Source organism: Pocillopora damicornis, chromosome 11, assembly GCF_964200805.1.
Source record: "Pocillopora damicornis chromosome 11, jaPocDami1.2, whole genome shotgun sequence".
Lineage (NCBI taxonomy): Eukaryota > Metazoa > Cnidaria > Anthozoa > Scleractinia > Pocilloporidae > Pocillopora > Pocillopora damicornis.
Window position 1 is genome coordinate 22234487 of NC_142680.1, and position 21750 is coordinate 22256236.

Sequence of the window (21750 nt, forward strand, 5' to 3'; positions counted from 1 at the left end):
CACAAAGCATGGAAATTTCGATGTATGTATTCTGTTATGCCAATCAAGGTTACTTAGAGGTAAAAATTGTTGTATAGAGCTGTATAGGAATGTAAACTGCAGTAGCGAGAAGTATAATGCTATCTAGGGGTAAATATTGTTGTATAGCGCTGTATCGTGATGTAGAGTGCAGAAGAGTGAAGTATAGTGGTATCTAGGGGTACATATTGTTGTATAGTGCTGTATAGGAATGTAAACTGCAGTAGCTAGAAGTATAATGCTATGTAGGGGTAAATATTGTTGTATAGCGCTGTATCGTGATGTAGAGTGCAGAAGAGGGAAGTATAATGGTATCTAGGAGTACATATTGTTGCGTAGCGCTGTATAGTGATGTAAACTGCAGAAGAAAGAAGTATTGTATTATTTAAGGGTACATGTTGTTTTATAGCGCTGTATTGTGATGTAAATTGTGGAAGAGGGAAGTATAGTGCTATCTAGGGGTACTTGTTGCTTTTTATGATCCATCAAATATTTTTGCTCGCGCTCGCGCGCAATTGGTGTAAACGCAGCAAGTGACTAAATACCCCCCAGCTAATACTGGGTAATATCCGAGAATATCACGCAAGCGATATTCCCCAATTCGCAAGCCTTACGTCTACCTCGATAACTCTTCGTTTCAAATTTAATTTAACTCAGTGAGCTGTTCATAAAGATTCTTTCACGAGCGTTGCAAAATAATTGAAGGATAAAAATCACAATAGCTTCTATTTTGCACGAAAATATGTTCGGATATTTGTCCTTGGACATTGTCCCTCGAAGCTCACAGTTTTGGCATCTTGGAATAGATAATGTCCACGGAAAAATATCCACGATTATTTTCGTGTCAAATTGGAGCAATAGTTTATAGAGCGCTGTATGCTGAAAAAAATTCAGAAGAGGGAAGCATAGTACTATTTAGGGGTTCATATTGTTGTGATGCGCTGCACAGTTACTTCATTTTACGGATTTACAGTGCTACTCAGGGGTATAATGTTGTATTGTGCTGTATAATTTTAAAAGTTGCAATAAAGGGATGTATAGTGCTATTTAGGGGAGGAGGAGAGGGGCATAAAGACGTACGTATTCGAGGAGTTTTTTCTACAACGTAAGGAGACATGGAGTCCAATAATCGACGGAACGTGTTTGCTCCCAATGAATCTCTTGGGCTGTTATCGACTACCTCTTAGGAAGCATTACAATAACTTAACCTTTCTTGATTATTGTCTTGTCAAAACACTTTTTCAAGGTCCTCTCTGCGTCTACATCCAAGATGACGGCTACTGACTCGGAGAAGTCTGTGGATTAACCTGCTTCCATCTTGGACTCGCGATGTAGGTGGACCCTGGGCGAGAGTTTGATCAGATGATAGAAGAAGTCTTAATTTGGACATTGAAGGACTCGTTTCCAACAAAATGCATCGATTATGTCGCAGAGACTTGGAGGGAGCTCTTTCGTTTTATAGCTGCTACTGTGATGAGAGGACCGAGGAGAGCAAACACTGGCAAGTGAGACTTAAAATTGAGGCCCTCTGTGGACTGGGAATGAGTCGAAAGGAAAACTAAGATTTTACTAGACATGATGCTAAGAGGACACCATCCTAAAGTGAACAAAATAAGCATAATAACAACTACTCTGGGGAAGTAAGGAGGTATATGAGTTGTAAGAGACCTGACGTTGCGCGAGGATTGAGACGAATGAAAACTGAAACAGACAAGGAGATAGTCGCGTCTAATGAAGCGCGTAGACGAATAAAGTTGAGGGCGATGAAAGAAGTGGGCGTAAAAATGGGAATAAAGGAAAAGTACGATGAAAAAAAGGGAAGGAAAAAAGGAAGGAGAAAAAAGAGATGCACAAATGTGAAAAGGTGTAAAAAGGTAAAAAGGGCGCACACAGGTAACAGTATGAACACGTCCGTCCGCATTCAAAATCGTGTGACAATATGGAGAACGGTAGACAGTGAAAGAGACACAATCGAAGAGTCGACCAGCGTTTGTTAAGTGGGTGGAGGCTTGAAACATGGACTGTCAGTACACTGTCAACTGCAAAGATTATCAACTTGGCGCGCGCGGGTCAAAACAAGCATTGAAGTCCCCGTAGGATCTGTTCTCCCTGCATCTCACGCGAATGCTTAGAATATGGAGACAGACAACGAAAACAAACGCAGTTTTTGTATTTTATACACTCTCTATTTCTCTTACACAAAAAATTTAAAAAATGTACAATACAAACTGCATTAAATTTTTCATGGCATTAAGTAAAGTACGCACTAAACGGAGACACTAAAATGAACCCATTTATTCCCAAGATTGATCATAACTTAAATTCTCCTCACAAAATTAATGCACCGACAAACATGTTGTCAATAAGAATTAGAGAAAATCTAAACTAGCGGATTATTTTTCACTAGAAACGTTGTTTCATCGAATTCTCAGAATGAAGCAACAAAGAAACACATTCTTATCAGTTGGGAGAATTTTTCTTCACAACTTGGGAGTTAATGAGTTAATGAATAAAAACTAAGGTAAATGAACAAATAGCTTCAACTTTAAATACAAATAGCATCAAAACAATTCACAGCAAATACACTGACATTATAAAAAGAATGTTTAGTCGAAATTGTCCCAGCTTGTTTTTAAAATCCTACGTTACATCATATTCAACCATGTGCAAGGTTAACTATTACATTTTATACTGGCAGCATATACCAATGGTAGTTATAAAAATCTGTCAAAAATTAACATTGATTGGACAAAAATTTCTTTTAAAACAGCTGTGATACAGTATACCTTAAACTTTTGAGCACATAACGGGTTCTAATTACAAAGCGTGCTCTGAATACCTAAGTATAAATTCTTAAATCTAAGAAAGATATCATCAGACATCTCCAAATTATACTAAGGTAAATTTAAAGCCATGAAAAAAATTTGAACAGCAAATTTTCAAAAAAATGCAAGTTTTATCCTAAAGCGCTGAACCTTTTTAACTACGGCCTAGATTTACATTTATTCATGAACATTTTCACCAAAATAATTCCCATTGAGGACTACATGGCTTACTACTTCAAGTGTTTCCCTAATTTATTGACGTAAATATTTTCCTAATGAAAACAACAAATTCCATGTCACATACATTAAAAGTCACAGCAATGGAAACTTTAGTTAAAGTAAACTCTGCTTCGCTATGTCCTTGTTCAGATTACATGGACAATTTGTCTCTGTCGTCGTTCTCTAAAACAAACTGATGAGTGTTTGACAAAACGGACTAAAATTGATCAAACTCGTTTGATTGAAAGCAGGCCGTTGTAGCCAGCTCTATGACTTGTTGTAGGCCTTTTTCCTGAGAAATTTCAATTTTTGTTTCAACATTTGTAAGAGTCATATTAGAAAAGTCAAGCGGGCCGAAAACAATTGTATGTCGGGCCCACGGGACTAGAGGCTGGCCACACCCCTGAGAGCAGGTCTAATGTCTCTAACATATGGTCAGTAAATTCAGCAACATTATCTCTGATGATTACTTCTTCAAATTAAGCTTAGAATGGCAATCTTGGCACTAATGGAGTTAGATTGCATTAAAATGGATTGAAAAAAAGTTGAAAATTATAATCAATTTTTTTGGAAAGATAATTGCAAATTGCAACAAAGTAATTTATGACGTAGAAAATCCATTAAGATCAATTCACATATGACTGCGAATTTTGCAAATCACATCTTTGAAATTAAAATTTCGCCACCTTTTGCAAATGACGAACTGTTTCTTTGCTTATCAAAAGCGTAGAGTATCAACGTAATTAAAACCCGGTGGACAAGCTCCCGGTTGTGTGCAAGAAAAAAAACCTTTAAATTATTTCACACATAACTGATTGCAATAAAGGAATAGATCTGAGTGTCATTTTGGCGAAACGAAAACCTCGTAGTCGCCTTCAACAACTTCAGGCATTAACAGCAGAAGCCCTGTTGCATCTTGTTCTCTTCAGAAGCATCTAAATTTGTAATGGTAAAAAAATAGCAATTCCACTGAACAAAATATACTGAAATAGTCTGTTTTATTTCTTCATCAAAGTAAAATCACACATCTCAAGTTCCATTTAACACAAAAGTGAAAAGTAATGAAAAATAGCCAAAAAGTGCCAAAATAGAGAAGCATTTAAACCTTCCAAGTTCCTGCGTCATTAATTAGGAAATGGAATAAAAAAGTTTTCATTTATGTGATTTCATATTCAGACTTTCTCTTTCCTTAGCCATGAAGTCAAGAGTGACGTCATCTCCAATCAGCAAAAAGGGCGCCCAGTGTTTGATGTCGCAGAACTTGTCTGATTCTCTGAGGCTTTTCATGGCCAGGTTCAGTGACTCGCTTGCTGGTTTACCTCCTGCAAGTTGTTGATAAAAGTGTTTCATGAACTCAAGAGTAGCCTCGTCATCAATCGCCCACAGGGACGCCACAATAGACCGAGCACCAGCCCCCATAAAAGCGCGCGCAATGCCAACCACACCTTCAGCCTTGATCTCGCCCCGGCCGCTGTGGCAGCAACTAAGCACAACAAGTTTGGCTCGAGGTTGAGCATTCAACACATCTTCAATTGTTAAAATGTAATCCTCCTCCGTTGGCACAGTAGATATTCGGTCTGGGTCAGGTGTAAGAGCAATTTCGCCAGTTTCCATACATCCGTGTGCCGCAAAGTGAACTAGGGAAACGGAACTGAGTCTTTTCAACACCTCACGTTTCGTGGCCTGTCTGCCAGTGATTGGCGTGATATTCAGAATTTTTCCGATCATTTCTACCTCTTTTTTAGCATACTGAAGCTGCTCGAAGACTTTCTTTCCCTCGCTGTCAGTAACCTCGGATACCCACGGATCTCCTACAAGTAACGCACCACTGCTTTTGTGATAATCATCTGGGCAATCGGCAATGAGTCTAAGACTTGCTAACGATGGGGCGACTCGGATTGTGAACGATTCACACAGGTATTTAGAATTACCATCCTTCAATGCAGCGTAAGGAGCGATCCACAGGGGTCCATCAGGAATAATGAGTAGCTCATCCCCTTCAATCAAGTCCGCCACCGGCTTCATAACGATATCATACAAAGTGTTCAAGCATCCGTCTTGTTGGATGTGAGGTTGAGGGTTGGCTTCTTTGGTTTTCTCATCCACTTTTGAACGGCCCTCCCTCAAAGCATCTAAAGATCGGTTCTCGCATCTCACATTAGAACGAACACCAAGTTGTGTATAGACACCGAGCATGAACGACTCAAAAGACAGGCTAGATCCGCTATTCTCTGAAACAAAACCTTTGAGTTTACTTTGTCTTAACTGAACTTGTTTTCCTTTGGACACAACCCAAAGATTGACGTTAGCTCTGTCCACTGCCTGAAAGACAGTGTTTGATGGAACGTTTTTTAAAACTGCGCAATCTTCATCTTCTCCCTTGTGGTGACTTGTTCCACCACAAAAACTGGATTCCATGAGGTCGGTCAGAGCTTGAGCTCGTCCTTTCTCAGCAACAAATAAGGCTTCATCTACATAACCTTGTTCTACGAGAACTCTCCACAAACCCGTATACGCCACTTGATGCTGATTTCGAAAATTAACTTTCCACTCATCTTTAGATATTAGAAGTGCTCTCAAGGAATTGAATAAGTTTATGCTAGCTTGGTAATGTTCAACGGCTTTTGGGAGTGTACCTTGTAACTCAAAATCCAATCCTAATGAATAGTAGGCCATTGCCTCCGAGGATTTGTCTCCTACTTCTTTAGCTATTATAAGATGTAGGTTGTGATACTCTATGGCTTTTTTGAAATCACCCAGACTTAAATAAGCAGTGCCAAGACTGCCATAAGCGTAACCCTCCCCATGCTTGTCTCCTACTTCTTTAGCTATTTTAAGATTTAGGTTGTGATACTCTATGGCTTTTTTGAAATCACCCAGACTTAAATAAGCATTGCCAAGACTGCCATAAGCCTTACCCTTCCCATGCTTGTTTCCTACTTCTTTAGCTATTTTAAGATGTTGGTTGTAATACTCTATGGCTTTTTTGAAATCACCCAGACGTAAATAAGCATTGCCAAGATTGCCATAAGTAGCACCCTCCCTATGCTTGTCTCCTACTTCTCTAGCGATTTTAAGAATTAAGTTGTGGTACTCTATGGCTTTTTTGAAATCACCCAGACTACAATAAGCATTGCCAAGACTTCCATAAGCGATACCCTTCCCATGCTTGTCTCCTACTTCTTTAGCTATTTTAAGATGTAGGTTGTGATACTCTATGGCTTTTTTGAAATCACCCAGACTTAAATAAGCATAGCCAAGACTGCCATAAGCGTTACCCTTCCCATGCTTGTCTCCTACTTCTTTAGTTATATTAAGATGTAGGTTGTGGTACTCTATAGCTTTTTTGAAATCACCCAGACGTTCATAAGCATTGCCAAGATTGCCATAAGCACCACCCTCCCCATGCTTGTCTCCTACTTCTTTAGCTATTTTAAGATGTAGGTTGTGGTACTCTATGGCTTTTTTGAAATCACCCAGACTAAAATAAGCATTGCCAAGATTGCCATAAGCCTTACCCTCCCCATGCTTGTCTCCTACTTCTTTAGCTATTTTAAGATGTAGGTTGTAGTACTCTATGGCTTCTTTTCCCTGATTATACAGATCTATGACTTTCTTGACATCACCTGAACTTGCACTACCGTGGTCATGACTAATAGGATCTTTTTCCTCCTTGGACTTATCTCCCACTTCACTGACAGACTGAAGTCTTAATGACAACAAGATCCTATTGTTTTTGTCAATCTTTTTTATGTTAAGGGTTAAAAATGTGGAAAAAACAAAAATACATAAAATAAATACATATCTTTAAAATTTTTCTTTGTCCATAGGAAAGCACAACGAAAGTTTCTGAGTCTCTAAGTAGAGGCAAAAGGTCGAAGGCAGAAAATCTGCATAAGATATGTAAACATTAAAGAGCTTTTTGTTCTGGCTTGTTTTAGAGAGATCATCTACCCAAGTACTATGTATAAACTGGATGAATATTAGTCTTCTAACCCTTTAACTCCCGTGAGTGACCAAAAGAGAATTTCTCCTTACAATAGCAATACAATATCAATCAGATAAGTGTTGAGAGTAAAAAAAAATATATCAATTTAAAAATAGTTAGTTGATGCAATACTGAATTCTCTGTACTAACATTACAAGAATTGTATGGTTGACAGTAAGGATAATTACAAATTTGGTCTGTGAATTAAAGGGTTATCTAAACTAATGTACCAGTTATTGGCATGGATAGTAGAGCTAAATCAAATTGGCTAAAAGGAGTAATTTCATTAATAAGTCATGAGGTAATAACTTCTCCTATGTTTTTAATCACACACACTTAAAGTATATGAGCTGACAAGTTCCCATCATAATTAATGCCCTTCTTTGTATTTTCTCCCTTGAAACATCAAATTATGGAAACTTTTTTCCATTATGCCCACGGTTTAAAATGAAAGATTCCTTCAAAGGATACAGCTAGTCCCTTATCACACCAAGTCATTGCTTCTTCAAATCTCTTCAATTCAATACAAACAGTGGCTCCTGTAGGCAACAACACAAAGAAGCATACTGTTACTGTAGCTCAATTCTGAGAAAAGAACCTGAAACCATTGAAATCATTACAGACCAGAAGAAAAAAAAAAAGACAAAACAAAACAATACAAAAAAACTAAACGGAAAAGAATAAACAGGCCCTATTAGGTTTCAGTTAGATTTATTTAGCTTTACAGACAACTGAAACTTCTAAGAACACTTAAATTGGGATCAACAACTCCCACAAAAACACTAAGAGTTAGGTAAGTCCTGATCCTTCTTCTTAAAAGAGCTAGATAGTGACTTAAGAGCGCGTCCACGAGAGCACCCGGTAGACGCACTACATGGCATCTCACCGGTTTCAATGAAACTTTGTCAGTTTAAAGGGTCAACCCCAAAACTCAAAGAAACAGACTGGTTTCTGTTTTGGTTTTTTCCGGGTGGATATAGACCACCCCCCGGTTTTTCTTGGTTTTCACCAAGGAATTCGCTTCAAATAGGTAAAATGTATGAAGCTTTAACTGGGATGGTATTTAACCGATTACTTTGAGAATTTGCGCAAATATTTTTACATCCTTAGTTAATGGCCGCCGCGAGTATCAGTCAGTTTGATTGACGGGTTTTCAATGAACACAGGCAAATATACGACTTTGGTTTTAGACTTTTCGATTCATCTAAATATTTTACAACTTTAAGGTCAAATATCTCCCGTTGCCAGAAAGCTACAACGCTAATCTTAATTACTCTTTATAACCCATCATTTCATCTCTGAAAATCATCAAAAAAATCTTTGGGCACTATCGTGTTTTTGTCTTGGATACCTGCGACTGTGGCAAGTTTCTCTCAACTACACCTGTCACGCAATTCTTGCTCTAGGCGGTCACTTTACAAAATACACCTACATTTTTTAGCTCTTTATACAAGTTGATTGGTCAAGAAAGGTGAAAACTGTGAAAAACGTTCGAGATTTTTTGTAGGAATGGAAAATTTTACGTTTAGAGAGATGCATGTTGACGGAAGATAAATGGGAAGATCGTAGCGTTTCTTTCGTCAGTCGTTTATTACTTTGAAGATTTGCTAAAATCAGGACATAGGGCTCTTGTACAGAACAAAAAATTCATTAGACTATGCTTTGATCGTCTATTATCATTATCGCACAGTTTATGATAAGGAAACTGTAACAGGAGAGGAGATTTTAAAGTCACATGTCGCCTGCTTGTTGACGTAAAAGTTCCCTAGTGTAACAACTTCGGCTTTTCCATACCGCGAATGACGGGAAACTCTGCCCCCCTTATTTGTTAGGAAATATCAATAGCCCCATGAATTCATTAACTACGCCATGTTTCCAGAAAATAAGACTGGAAAATGTTTTTTCCACTTTCCACCATCAAGAAATTCCACGTATAGGAATAGTATTTGTAGGGTCAGTGCGTGACCTTTTATAAGAAGTAAAAATTGTTCATCTTTTTTTTCAAGAAGGCACTTCTAGAAAGTTCCTAATCCTTTTGTTATCTTATTTTCCTGTTTTTTGACTGCAAATGTCATCTGCATTTGCTATTATTTTCGCTGATTGTCATGGCCTTTCCTGCGTGCATGTGCGAGCTAGTTCATATACAGGACTCTTTCGAGTTTCTCTGGCCGGTGTCGGGCTTATCTATGTAGGTCTGGTTCAAAAGATATCTGCACGCTGAAACACGGGTTCCTATGTTTTCTCCTTTTTCTTTATTTGTATTTTCATTCTCTTGCTTGCATTATCACACATTTATGTTTTTTTATTCCCTCAGCACGTTCCCTCAGATTTGGAATTAGGCCATGAAAAGTCAATATTGACCAGAACTGAAATCCTCTTCTATCACTATTTGTTTCAGAGAACCCCCTTCATTTGTGACTTTGTTTCTCAAGAAAATGTGTTTTTATTTGCTATTTATTTCCATTAGAACATGAAACTAGGTTCTGATAAGTTTTTTTGTCTCGTGACTCCCAAAAACCGTGTTTGCGACAACATCAATTGAGAAATCAAAGGCAATTACGCCTGAGAAATTCGCTTCTAGCCTTCTACCCGCAGAAGGCAACTCCATATAATGAAACGTTCTAAGACCTCTGTAAACTAGAGACATTGGGTGATGTTGAGGAGTGAAATATTTACATTAAATCTGTGACCCTTAAACGGATCACGTACTCGTACATGTAACGTCCGGAAAATGTCACGCATGTATAACACCGTAGGCGCACCTGGCGTATTCTACCCACTGACTTCAATAGTAAAGAGACAACTTATTTACTAATTGTATATGAGCAAGCGTATTTACCATACTTGAAAAAATCCTTGATGAAGTCTACTATTGTCAGACGAAACGTGTGGGAGATAAATACAAGTTTTTACTTTCTCAGTTCGTGCAGTGATGCTCACTAGTTTGTTCCGTCAAAATGCTTTTAATGTGAAGTCACGTCGACCTCGACAGAAAAACTAAGCTCACCCTGTCATAATCAATGGTTTGATACCGTAAGTACCAATTTAAGTACATCATGGGCTTTGATGACAATGATGAAAAAAATGTGCGTTTCCTCACGCTCGCCACGTTTATTCTTTGGAAAATTTTTTTACTGGAGGGCGATGTCGCTTAGCATGGCGCGTCTTGACTCTGGCCGACGAAAATTATCGAGGTGAACTCCATGAAAATCTAGTCAAATGTTTAAAAAAATTTGTCTACCCTTGATTTGCACGCAGAAAAAAAGGCAAATCCCGAACGGTATTTCAAAACACTTTATTCATTAGTCAATTTATGAACTGTTTCATAACAGCCCGAGGAAAAAGAAAAATTGAAACAACCGGCGTATCGGTCAAATGAATTCCAATTTTTTCAACAAGGAGTTTGGAAGTTCATTTTTCCTTGTAAATTGAAGTGGGGGTCATTTTTTTGTGACAGCCGATCAAAGATAGACATCTCTGAAACGTCTCTGAAACGTCTCTGAAACGTCTCTGAAACTCTTTCAAAAAGAGCGTACACTTCCGGTCATATTTTCCTCCTTCTAGCAACAGCGCAACAGACATTGTTAATTCTATATGTAGTGTAGGTGTATCAGTTGTATTACGTCTTCATAGTGATGCCATATAAGAAATCGAGTGTCTAAAAAGCCCTCAATTCAATCTAACACTCGAATTGATAAAGTCAAGATGGTGCAGTTGTCTTGTTTATTTGCAACTAACTGTACAACCAAATGTTACTTTTCTCGCGCTGGCTAGGGACGGCAACAGCTCATACCTCTAAATTCGTGGGTATACAGCTTAAAAAAAAAAACCATTTGAGAGACGTCGATGTATCTCAAACACGCGTTTCGTCCGAGATGGAGCTTATTCTAGCGCGTATTGGCTTATTTGGAGACTACGAAGGCCGCGATTTCACGATGTACCTCAAATATCGTGCACAACTTGGTGTGAGATTCAGACCTTCGGGTTCGTAAATGCCAGTTTCCTCTTCATAAAAATCGGAGACATAAAGTGAGAGAGAGATGAATCTGCAGATAGCAGAAGAAATCAAAGCTGGTGGCGAGTCTTTCTGGTGGCGGCAAGGTGACTGTAAACCTAAATAGAACGCCTACTGTAGCTGCTATCTTAGAGTCGACAATGAATAAGGAAGAAGGGCAAGAAGAGCGCTTATCTGAACATCAGTTTTCCTAACTGGTGATTTGTGACTAAGATGAACTTTATATCATATGATTGCTAGGGATACGCAGGTACTGTAGAGGCGCTCACATAGATAGAGGTGGGCGATCCTCCCTCTGACTTAAGAACTGAGACAAGTTTATAGCGCAGACCAACTGGCACAGTTTGAAGCACCTCAGGGTCTCACTAGGCTCATCACATTAGAAACCTTCAGCAAACTAGTCGTAGAAGCGGGTGGTTATCAGCAACGTGCACAGATTTCTGAACGCAGGTCATCGCGAGAACTATACCCAATCCGTCATAGACGGAACAAGAAAGCGAGATATTCTTGCCAATAGAAGGGTGTATCAAGATGTTTCAGTCATTGGCTGCCATCCAAATGTACCCTGACAAAGACAAACACAGTGAAGCCGACAAAAACATTCCGCCTAGGATAAGATCAAGAGGAAATGGACTAAGACCGGCTTGCCATTCTATAGGGGACGGCTACGTTCGAGGTCGGATCTCAGGTAAAAAATCTGACGAACAATCCCTAACTAGCCAAGTGGACTTTGGATGGGCTCTTTGGAAAACACAAAAGACAGCCACCTTTTCTCAGAAAGCAGGGAATTATCTCCTCGACGTGTGCTGGGCAAGGGAGGAAACTAGTAAGGCAACCGCCTCTAATGTGATCTCCCAAATATCGAGAGAGTTTAAAAGACGACATCAGCCAGAAATGTTGTTTAAGACTGACCCGTTGATACAGCAGCAAATCGCTCGATACTTCAGCCGGTTATCTGCCGTAACAAAAATTGGTTTATTGATGAGGTTCCCCTCTGTAAATATGAATGAGGACGGAGAGGCCGATGCCAATGATCTAGCTTCAGAATTCGAAACTGACCGAACAAGGCAGAAGATAAGGAGGGACCTTGCAAAATTTAGACGAAGACTGCAGGAGAGGGTACAGCTGCCATTAAGCTAAAAAAGAAGACATTCGCATCTCACTTTTCTTTCATATTTATTGTGCTTGCTCACGAAAACAACTGGCTATGTCTTGGGATTTCATCAAGGGAAATTTGCAGGAAGGCTACTCGTCAAATTACTGTTGGCCCATTCTTATTTTAAAATTTTACAAGTCACGCAACTAAACGCCGGCAACACTCGATCTAAAGAGATGTAGATTTATATGTGGTAATAGAATACTTGAAAAAATATGCAGATATTTTACGATCGAAGCAGGCAAATAATCATAGAGATCTGCAGATTATTCTGAAATTGTTATCTAGCAGATAGCATGAACAACGCGCTTGAATAATTCCTACGGAGAGTCTTTGGGTCACACAACAGATGTTAGCATAGCGGAGTTCTGTATGTAAATGTTCGATGGCGGTAAGTGACAAAGTCAACACTATTTTAATTTTATTTTCGGGATAGAAGCACAGTTTTTAGTCCAATAGAACAATTTATATTTGCTCTCGAGCGAGTGAAAGCCGAAGTTGTAGCACACTGGAACATGTAATAATATCAGCCAACACGCAGCATGTGACTTTAAAATCTCCTGAAATGAGAGACTAATGAAAATAGAAAATAATGAATGTTTTGTGCCGTACAAAAGCCATATCTGCTGATTTTAGCAAATCTTCAAAGTAATAAACGACCGAGGAAAGAAACGCTACGATTTTCCCATTGATTTTTCGTCTACCGTGTATCTCGAAAGTTTTTCTCGAAAGTTTTTCACAATTTTCACCTTTCTTGATCAATCATCTTGTATAAAGAGCTAAAAAATGTAGGTTTATTTTGTCAAGTGACCGCCTAGAGCCAAAATTGCGTGACAGGTGTAGTTGATAGAAACTTGTCACAGTCGCAGATTTTAAAAGGCATCCAAGACAAAAATACGGTAGTGCCCAAAGATTTTTTTATGATTTTCAGAGATGAAATGATGGGTTATAAAGGGTAATTAAGATTAGTGTTGTAGCTTTCTGGCAACGGGAGATATTTGACCTCAAAGTTGTAAAATATTTAGATGAAACGAAAAGTCTAAAAACACAGTCGTATATTTGCCTCTGTTGATTGACAAGCCGTCGATCAAACTGACTGATACTCGCAGCAGACATTAACTAAGGATGTAAAAATATGTGTGCAAATCCTCAAAGCTATCAGTTAAATACCATCGCAATGAGAGCTTCATACATTTTACCTATTTGAAGCGATTTCCTTGGTGAAAACCAAGAAAAGTTGGGGGTGGTCTATCTCCCCCCGGAAAAAAAAAACCAAAACAGAAACCAGTTTGTCGTTTTGAGTTTTGGGGTAGACCCTTTAAACTGCCAAAGTTTCAAAGTGAGATGGCATGTAGCACGACTGCCCGGTGCTCTCGTAGACACGCTCTTAACATATCTGACACCAGTGACTCATTGAACTTAAGGAACTAAAATATTCATGCTGAAATTTTGCTTTGCATTCCGCATTGAGTTCTTCATCCCGTTCAAAATAATATTCTCATCATGATTAACGGAAGTAATAGCGTAGCAGTCAAGAGCTGGATTCAAATGTACATCAGGGTGGTCTCGACCTCTTAATTAAAGTCCATTGAGACAAGATTGAACTCTATTTAACCTCACGTAACCTTAGAGTGTTGAGTTCTTTTTATTATTATAATTGTTATTATTATTATTATTATCATTATTATTATTATTATTATTATTATTATTATTATAGTACAGCTAACACATCTAACCTCTCACAATTGCCTTAAGGAAAGTTGGATTTAACTCAATGGCTGCTTCTGCATCCCTAAGTGAATCCTGGTGATTTCCTGTTATTGAAATAAATATCTCTGATTAGCCATACATGTTACAAACCAACTACCATTACTATAATTTTGAGAAAAACTTGTGATGCTCATTGATATCTGGGGTAAGAGGTTACTTCTTTGTATATTTGAGAGGCCAAGATAAGATCTAAATTTTTCCGGGCATGCATTCAAAATTATCACCTTTTTCAGAAAACTACTACTGACAACTCAATAGCTTCAAAATAGAAAAAAAATGCCTATTAAAGCTCTCATCATCTTACCAATTTGAGAATGTGCAATAGCCCTGTTGTTGTGCAGTTTGGCCTTTAGTTCTTTCTCATTGCAGTTCATTTTAATTCCTTTGGTGTAAAAATGAATAGCATTGATGAAATCTCCTTTCTTGAAGGCCTCATTACCCTCATTTCTATAAACGTCAGCTGTGGCTGCAAAGAAAAAATAAAATAATTCGAAAAAAAATTAAAAATAGGTGTCAAAGTCTGTGGTCGTAGTTAATAATTATTAGTGTATAATCAGAGCTGCCAAGATCTGGATCTAAATAGTTATGATGATGCCAATGATGTAGGTGACATCATGGGTAAGAATAACAATGAGAATTAAGCATCACTCAACTTGAGGCAAACCCCTGGGCATTTAAATTTTTGGAGATAGGTTTCCTAAAATTCCCATTCCTTGGGCAAAATTAATAAAACATTCAAATGCCCCACACAATTTTATGTAAAAGGCGAAATAATTAGCAATTTGACTTTCAACTAGTCGATCAAGCTTTAAAAACAAATTGACCAAGCTTTAAAACCTAGACCTTGAAGCCTTATTTCTTCTAAGCCATTTGTTGGTGAAAGTACACTATCTACCTTAAACACCTCCATATTCAATGATAATTAACACTTGTACTCTACTGGAAATTAGATGTGACAGTTTTTATTGAAATTCCTTAACGCCAGTCAGGCAGGGTTAAACCCCTCCCCCCCCCCCCCCCTCTTTGGCTTGGATGAAGATCAAATGCCTGTGGGTTGCTCGAGGAGAAGGGAGGGAATGTTGAAGGTTTCAAAGTGATTGTGTTTCATTAAAATAGCAAGATGATGGTGATGATGATGGTGATGATGATGATGGTACCTATGATGCAAACTTACACAATGGATGTTATATGATGATCAAATAGTCTTAACTTATTATAACTTTGTGTTATTGCTTTGAACTGTTAGAAAAGAAAATAGCAAAAGTTTCTGTGTCATAGATCTTCTCAATGAACAGCATATTGTAATCATAGAAGAGAGTCATGATTGGCCAAATATCCTTTAAAGTGTTCATACACTGTATATATCCTTTTCCACATCTGCTTGCATTCTTGAAACTGATCCTGATCGAATAGAAATTGTTCTGACAATTACTGAAGCCAAAGTTGAACCTAGCTCACCTCGTAAAGTGTCCTCGTCAAAATTTGGCGCATTTTCTTTGTCAGGTAAGTCTTCATTTTCACATGGAACTTTAATTGAACTTCTTCCTGTAGCCATAGCAACTGTAAGAAGACTGATGCTTCGTTCAAAGTTGTTCTTTTATGTAATCCTAGCCTGAAAAAAAGGTGATTGAAAATGAAAAATAAACATCAGCTCATTATATTACCCAGTTGCAAAATAAATATTTTTTTCCCTTCTGAGAATGGGAGGGATACATAGACACAAAATCAGAACCCAATTAAGAGCTAATGTCAACATGCATCAGACAAACGGCGGCAAGTCACCCAAATTCGTTTTCTTTCCTACTTTCATATTTTGTAGCCCAATATGTCATAATAATTGTGGTGTAGTATTTTTGTGAAAATACATTTTAGTTTTTGAGAAATGATGTTTTTCGTTGGACCGCTCAAATATGCAAATTTTCACTCTGAATATTACCCGAGTTGTGTGACCTCATGTAACGAATTTACTTGACCTCCGGTATTTCTGTCGGTATAATCCTTTGTTTTATCAACTAAACTTAATCCCCTGACATTATTGAGGATGGCAAAGAAATATTTTTTTTTTTGGTAAATATTTTTGTCCGACATACTTTTTCTATGTCGAAAAATAGCATCAAAACAAAGACAGTTTTAACAATGACCAATATGACAAAATCTACTGAGCTTCTAGCTTTTAAAAGACAAAAGGATGGTTATAAAGTTATTGTAAAAATTTTCTTGTGCAATTGTGTTGTTCTATTGTGAGACGAACTCAAAGTCCGGCAAAATTTACTTGCTAGCGACTATGAAATATACATGGTGCGCCTACTTGTCGCCACTTTTTATTGGCATATCGAGGCATAAATCACTACAATTTGTAAACAAATCTAACACAACACTCTTATCTAGTTTATTTATGATTTTATAAGACCAATAACTGTTTCGGTCATTATATTACGCTTGGGTATTACTTTTTGCCGGGAGCTCAGGTTTTACATTGTGTTTTCCCCTATCCCAGCTATATTAGAAGCTAGTCACGCAATAATTGATACCAACTCAAATGAATATTTATCCTGTATGAAGATTTTTGTTTATGTTGAATTGACAATATTACAGTATGTTACTTTTGTGGTCACTAATCGTTGTTTCAGTGGCAGCGTAGCAGTTCAAAGCGGGTTATTGCTTCAACGCGATGAAATTTATAGTGTTCTGGCAGGAAAAAAAGCATGATGCTCTGGGAATAAAAATTCTTTGGAGCCTTTTACATGATATCGTAATGAGTTTTGTTCAAGAACGAGTTCATCCCGGTTGTCGCATACCAGAGTAAAATTATTCGAAACGAATCATTTGTGAATGAGTTTATAGAGGTTTTCATTCCAGAACGAAACATTTATTCTGGACGACCTTTTGTACCTGTGTAAAGTAAACGCGGTACGACACTCATATCTGTATGAATCCTCTTTAGGAGCGAGGGAAGCATAGAAAAAGGACGTAAATACTTGTTTTTACTACTTGTTTTCATCATCTAAATAATCTTGCATGTAAACGCGGCATGAAATTCATTTCATTCCGGAATGAAACCCATTTTGGAATAATGTAAAAGGTACCTTATTGACGGACCATTAGATTTTTGATGCGGGAAAGGGGGGGGGGGGGGAGGGGGATCTTTTGCCAATTGCACGATTTGTCTTCCTACAACTTATCCTGTGATAAAAGAATTTGGATATATTAGTACTACTCGCGTTGTTGTTGTTGTTTTTTTTACATTACCGAGCGAATTTCAAGTGATAATTCAGGAAGTAAGAAGCAACAACAAAAGGATTCTTATCAAAGCGAGGTGCCATTTTCAGTCATACCTGGTCGGACACCTTGAAAACAAAGGATGACACGCAAGCAGTTTACTCCAAATTTGACTAGAAGCGCACAGATCGAGTTCCAGATGCACTTGAAAAGTCTGTTTAACAAATACAGACGTACAGTTATTTTAATCCCTACCAAATTATGTCAAGACGAACAAAACAAAAAAAAGTACAGCCGTCCTGCCTCAAAGCAGGACAGATTTTGTCAGCATAAAAATCTGACAGATCAGTGCCTAAAGTTTTTATAGGTAAATAACATTTTACGTGAATTTAACGAGGTATGAGACTGACAGCTCGTAGTTGGCAAATCGCATCTTTTGTTTTTAGGTGCTGACAGGGTTGGTGGGGGAGGTGGGGGAGGTGGGGGAGGAGGCGATCAGAAATGGGTGAGGATGCTTGTCGTACCTTTCAGGGGTCAAAATCAGTGATCTGGTACCTTTTATGGTGTCTCCAACTTTAGTGGACTGCCAGAGACCTAGCTGGTACCTTTTAAGATGTTTTTCGCTCAATGAGATACCTGAAATAAGCATTTAATAAGCACTAAGACGATTTTAATGATCTGACTTGAGCCTCTAGAGCACATCGATAAAGAAGTTCTTATTTTTGGGATTTTTCAATTTTTTTGAGTTTAAATTGATTCTTTATAGGGGTAGATATCTGTTGTTGCCACTCCCACACGGATAAGACTAAGGTAGGGGTCGTTTTCGAAATTCCGGCGCACATCCTCGCCCTCTTATATATAGGGGTTCCCCGGGGGTGCTGATACGTGCAGCACACTTGAACTTTAGCAAAGGCAAATTTTGATGTGATTTTCGGTCAAGAGAAAAAAGTTTTGTCAGCTTCTTGTAGCTACTGCGGAGGGGCCCTTTACCACTGTGTACTTAATTACGCGTCCCGCCAGATTGCGGGAAGCCTACAAAGTGCTCAGACATTAGTATAGAAAACTCCGCCTCTGTCTGGATTTTTGAAAATTTCAAGATTTACAAAAGACAGTCCTAATTGACTGAGATAAATTGGGCAAAAAATCATCATCTGTATGTTGCAAGTTCGTATAATTCGTAACAGAAGCAATTGAAATTATTTAAACCAGAGGCTGTAGTAGGTAGTTAGGTAAAGTCTGTATTTAAGCAGTGGCCCATCCAGGCCCTGAGCTTATAATCCTGGATTCCTCACATGAAGCGACTAGGTATTACTACTCCTCCCCGGACATGATGACAGTCCACCCCATGGTTACCCCTCCCCCCCCCCCTCCCTCTTCCCTCCCGTCATTTCATCAGGTTCCCCTGACTAATGTCTGGTACCCATTTATACTCCTGGGTGGAGAGGGGTACTATGAGAGTAAATTATTTTGCACAAAAACACATGACCTGGCCAGGTTACATATGCAGATCTCTTGACCCAGACTCCACCTCACTAATCATGAGGCCACCATGTCTCCACAAGAGGGGAGAGTTTATGGTGAATCCTTTCTCATAAGAAACAACTTTTGCAAAACCAAAATAAAATTCTCTTAGCTGATTTTTAAATAGGGATTACTGGTCAAAACTTACAAAATGTGTAAGTTTTTATTCAAGTTCCTCCAGTTGAACCGAAATCCATATGTGTGCCCCTGTTAGTTTAACTGGACACTTATGACAGGAAAAACAATGAAATATATACACTAATGCATGCTGATGTATGTTGATATGGATTTCAATTTGGTACAGGTGCTGATGTTTCTGGTTTACCAGTATATGTATATTAAACGAATTGTTTTTGCAATCATTTCATGTTTACTCTGTTTTGTGCTCAGAATTGATTTGTCTTTGATGCTAACTTTAACTATCCTGATAATCCAGACTAGTTGTTTTTCAAATATCATAAAATCCTTGCTGGCTGTCTTCACGTACAAAAAATTTCTAGAAATGTAGAGGCACAAGGAAATGAATTGTTCTGGAATTCAAAATAGCCTTAGATACATGTACAGTGTAGATCACATTTTCGAAAGCCAGTACTAACTTCTTACTAACCATTCGAGCACGAGTCTTTACTAGGGAATATTGGCCCAAGGTTACGGCAGTATAAAAATGTCATAGTGCCAATATTTCTCAGTACAGCTCACGAAAGCAAGGTGATACTCATGCATTAATGTCACTTGCACTAAAGTAGTTTATTGGGAATTTTCTGGCTTCCAAGTAAAAACATAGGCATGCGTAGCATGCAAGATTTATTTTTTTTGACCGGGTGGGATGAGATGGGACACTTTGTGTACCTAATGTTTTTATTTTTGTAACAGAAAAAGAGCATAACTTTATAAACGATCGAAAATATTGCATTACTTCACCTTAAGAGAAAGAGAGAAAAAACATAATTTAGCTTAACTCACACAGGTATCTTGTGGTCTATTTTCTCTATTGTCTAAATACTTCTAAGCAAAAATAAAATGAATTGGTGCCACGCTTACTGTTTTCTCCTTCGCAGCAGTTGATTGGTATAGTCACACAACGCCATCTATTCCCCGACGGAGAGAGAGCGCGTAGCGTGATGAGACCAAATAATAGTTGCGAAAGAGACCACGCTTACTGCCGTTCCTCAACCAGAGAGAAAATCAAAATTATTCGTCTACAGTTAAAATTAAACTGAAACTCTGTTGTATCTCCAATAGACCCTAACCAAAGATATATTGCGATCTCGACCAATGAAGATACATTTCACAAGAGAAAAGGATAATATTTAAGAGAGGGCTCCTTGATTGGTTGTTGCCTATCTGGCCTTTGCCCACTGTGTGTAAAATACTTTATAAAATGCAGGTTGTTTACAAGGAATAAACACGCGATTGGATTAAGTTCAAGGTAGTTAAAAGCCGAATTTATAAGTAGAAAAAGTCAAAACGCAGGAGAATTGCGTTAAAAGTTCACTATCGGTAGCAGTTAGTGTGAATTTTTTTCCAGTGGGGTTAGACATTGCGATTAGAATACGTGATTAAATGCAGATTGTTTACAAGGAAATGACACGTGATGGAGCGAAGTTTAATTTGGCAAAATGGAATTTAATCGGCGAAATAAAATTTGTAATCAGCAGACTAGGTTAAGGAAGCAAAATAAAAAGAAATATACATCTCCCAAACATCTGCACACCCCCTCCCCTACTGCCTCCTTCTACTTGCTTTTCTGATGGTAATTTCGTTTCTAAGTATTAATTCACTCTATTTGAGACAACAAGGTAGTTTTCCATTACCAGAAATCCAAGATATCGATCATACTTGACCTCTCCAGGCCTTTGCCAAGAAACAATTATAAAGAAATGTGTGGGATAAAAAATAAATGTTCAAAATCTTCAAGGATCTTTCATTTTCTTGTCAAGATCTTCAGGGATCTTTTATTTTCTTTCCAAGATCTTTAATTTTCTTGCCAAGATCTTTACGGATCTTCAAAATTTTCCTGCCAAGATCGTTCAGGATCTATTTCTTTCTGTCATTTCAAACTAAACTAATAGATAAATATTCGCCACCCAGAATGCCTTCAATGAAAATCACCAACGGGTAGCACTCATGATTTTATGTGGAACGAGCAAATGCAATTAGGCAATCTCATTTCAAATTTCGTTAAATTTCCGACTCGAGTTATGACGAACAAGAACGAGGAGCATGTGGTTCACTCGTTAATTTATGTAGGACAAAAAAAAGGGCAAAGAAGACATCATTTGTTCCAAAATCTATGTGTGAGCTGGATTTCAACTTATTTTCATTTTCTACAGGTGTGCCGATAAATATTCAGTTACGCTGTGTTCTTAATATAACCTACATTTTTTTTAAAAGAGGTCAAATGATGTGTTAAAGAATTCGTATTTTGATTTGTCGCCTTAAAATTTTCTCTGACTTAAAATACCTGCCAAGTTTTGTATCATTTAATAAGCAAGGAGCGTTTTACATCTTACCCTCGAAACGTGTGTTTGTGACAACTGCTTCCTCTTTCAATTTCTATAATGCGAACAGGATGTAACACATAGACGGTAGTTTATAATCAATAATCGATAACATTTTCATAACTTGCTCTTGTCTGCAATTATATGGTCTAGTGTGTTGTTGCCGGCTCACTTCGCTGAAAGACCTATATGAAACCAAGACCCCACGCCTCATACCAGATTGTCTATATTTTACAATGTAATAAGTTTTTCTTTGTTAATGCAAACTGGCAATGTTATTGATTGAACACTGCGAGTGGGTGAGACAAAAATCCTCTTGGTCTAATTAATTGTTTCAGAGCTTACCTTAAAACGACGTTTCGTCAGCGATGGAGCGTTGAATTCGTCCTTAAGAACCTGTTAAATTTGTAAAATTTTGCAAGACCGAAGTTATTTGGATGAGTTCTTCAGAAGGTGACTTATAACACGAACGGTGTCGAGAGGGTACGCTTTTCCTAGTGGTCTCACGACGTAGGAAT

At 38.0% G+C, this 21750-nt stretch overlaps 2 protein-coding genes across 2 annotated transcripts in view; one reads left to right on the plus strand and one right to left on the minus strand.

The window, feature by feature from the left end:
• LOC113678410 (uncharacterized) overlaps positions 1-21750 on the plus strand; it is a 182325-nt gene that overhangs the window by 137772 nt on the left and 22803 nt on the right. The gene's annotated exons all lie outside the window — the stretch shown is intronic.
• Positions 4143-6712, minus strand: LOC149038293 (tetratricopeptide repeat protein 28-like). The gene is made up of 2 exons (XM_089186453.1): positions 6704-6712; positions 4143-6653 (listed from the first exon to the last, which is right to left on the minus strand). The coding sequence occupies exons 1-2, from the start codon at positions 6710-6712 to the stop codon at positions 4215-4217; spliced, it is 2448 nt and encodes an 815-aa protein (XP_089042579.1). The 3' UTR covers positions 4143-4214.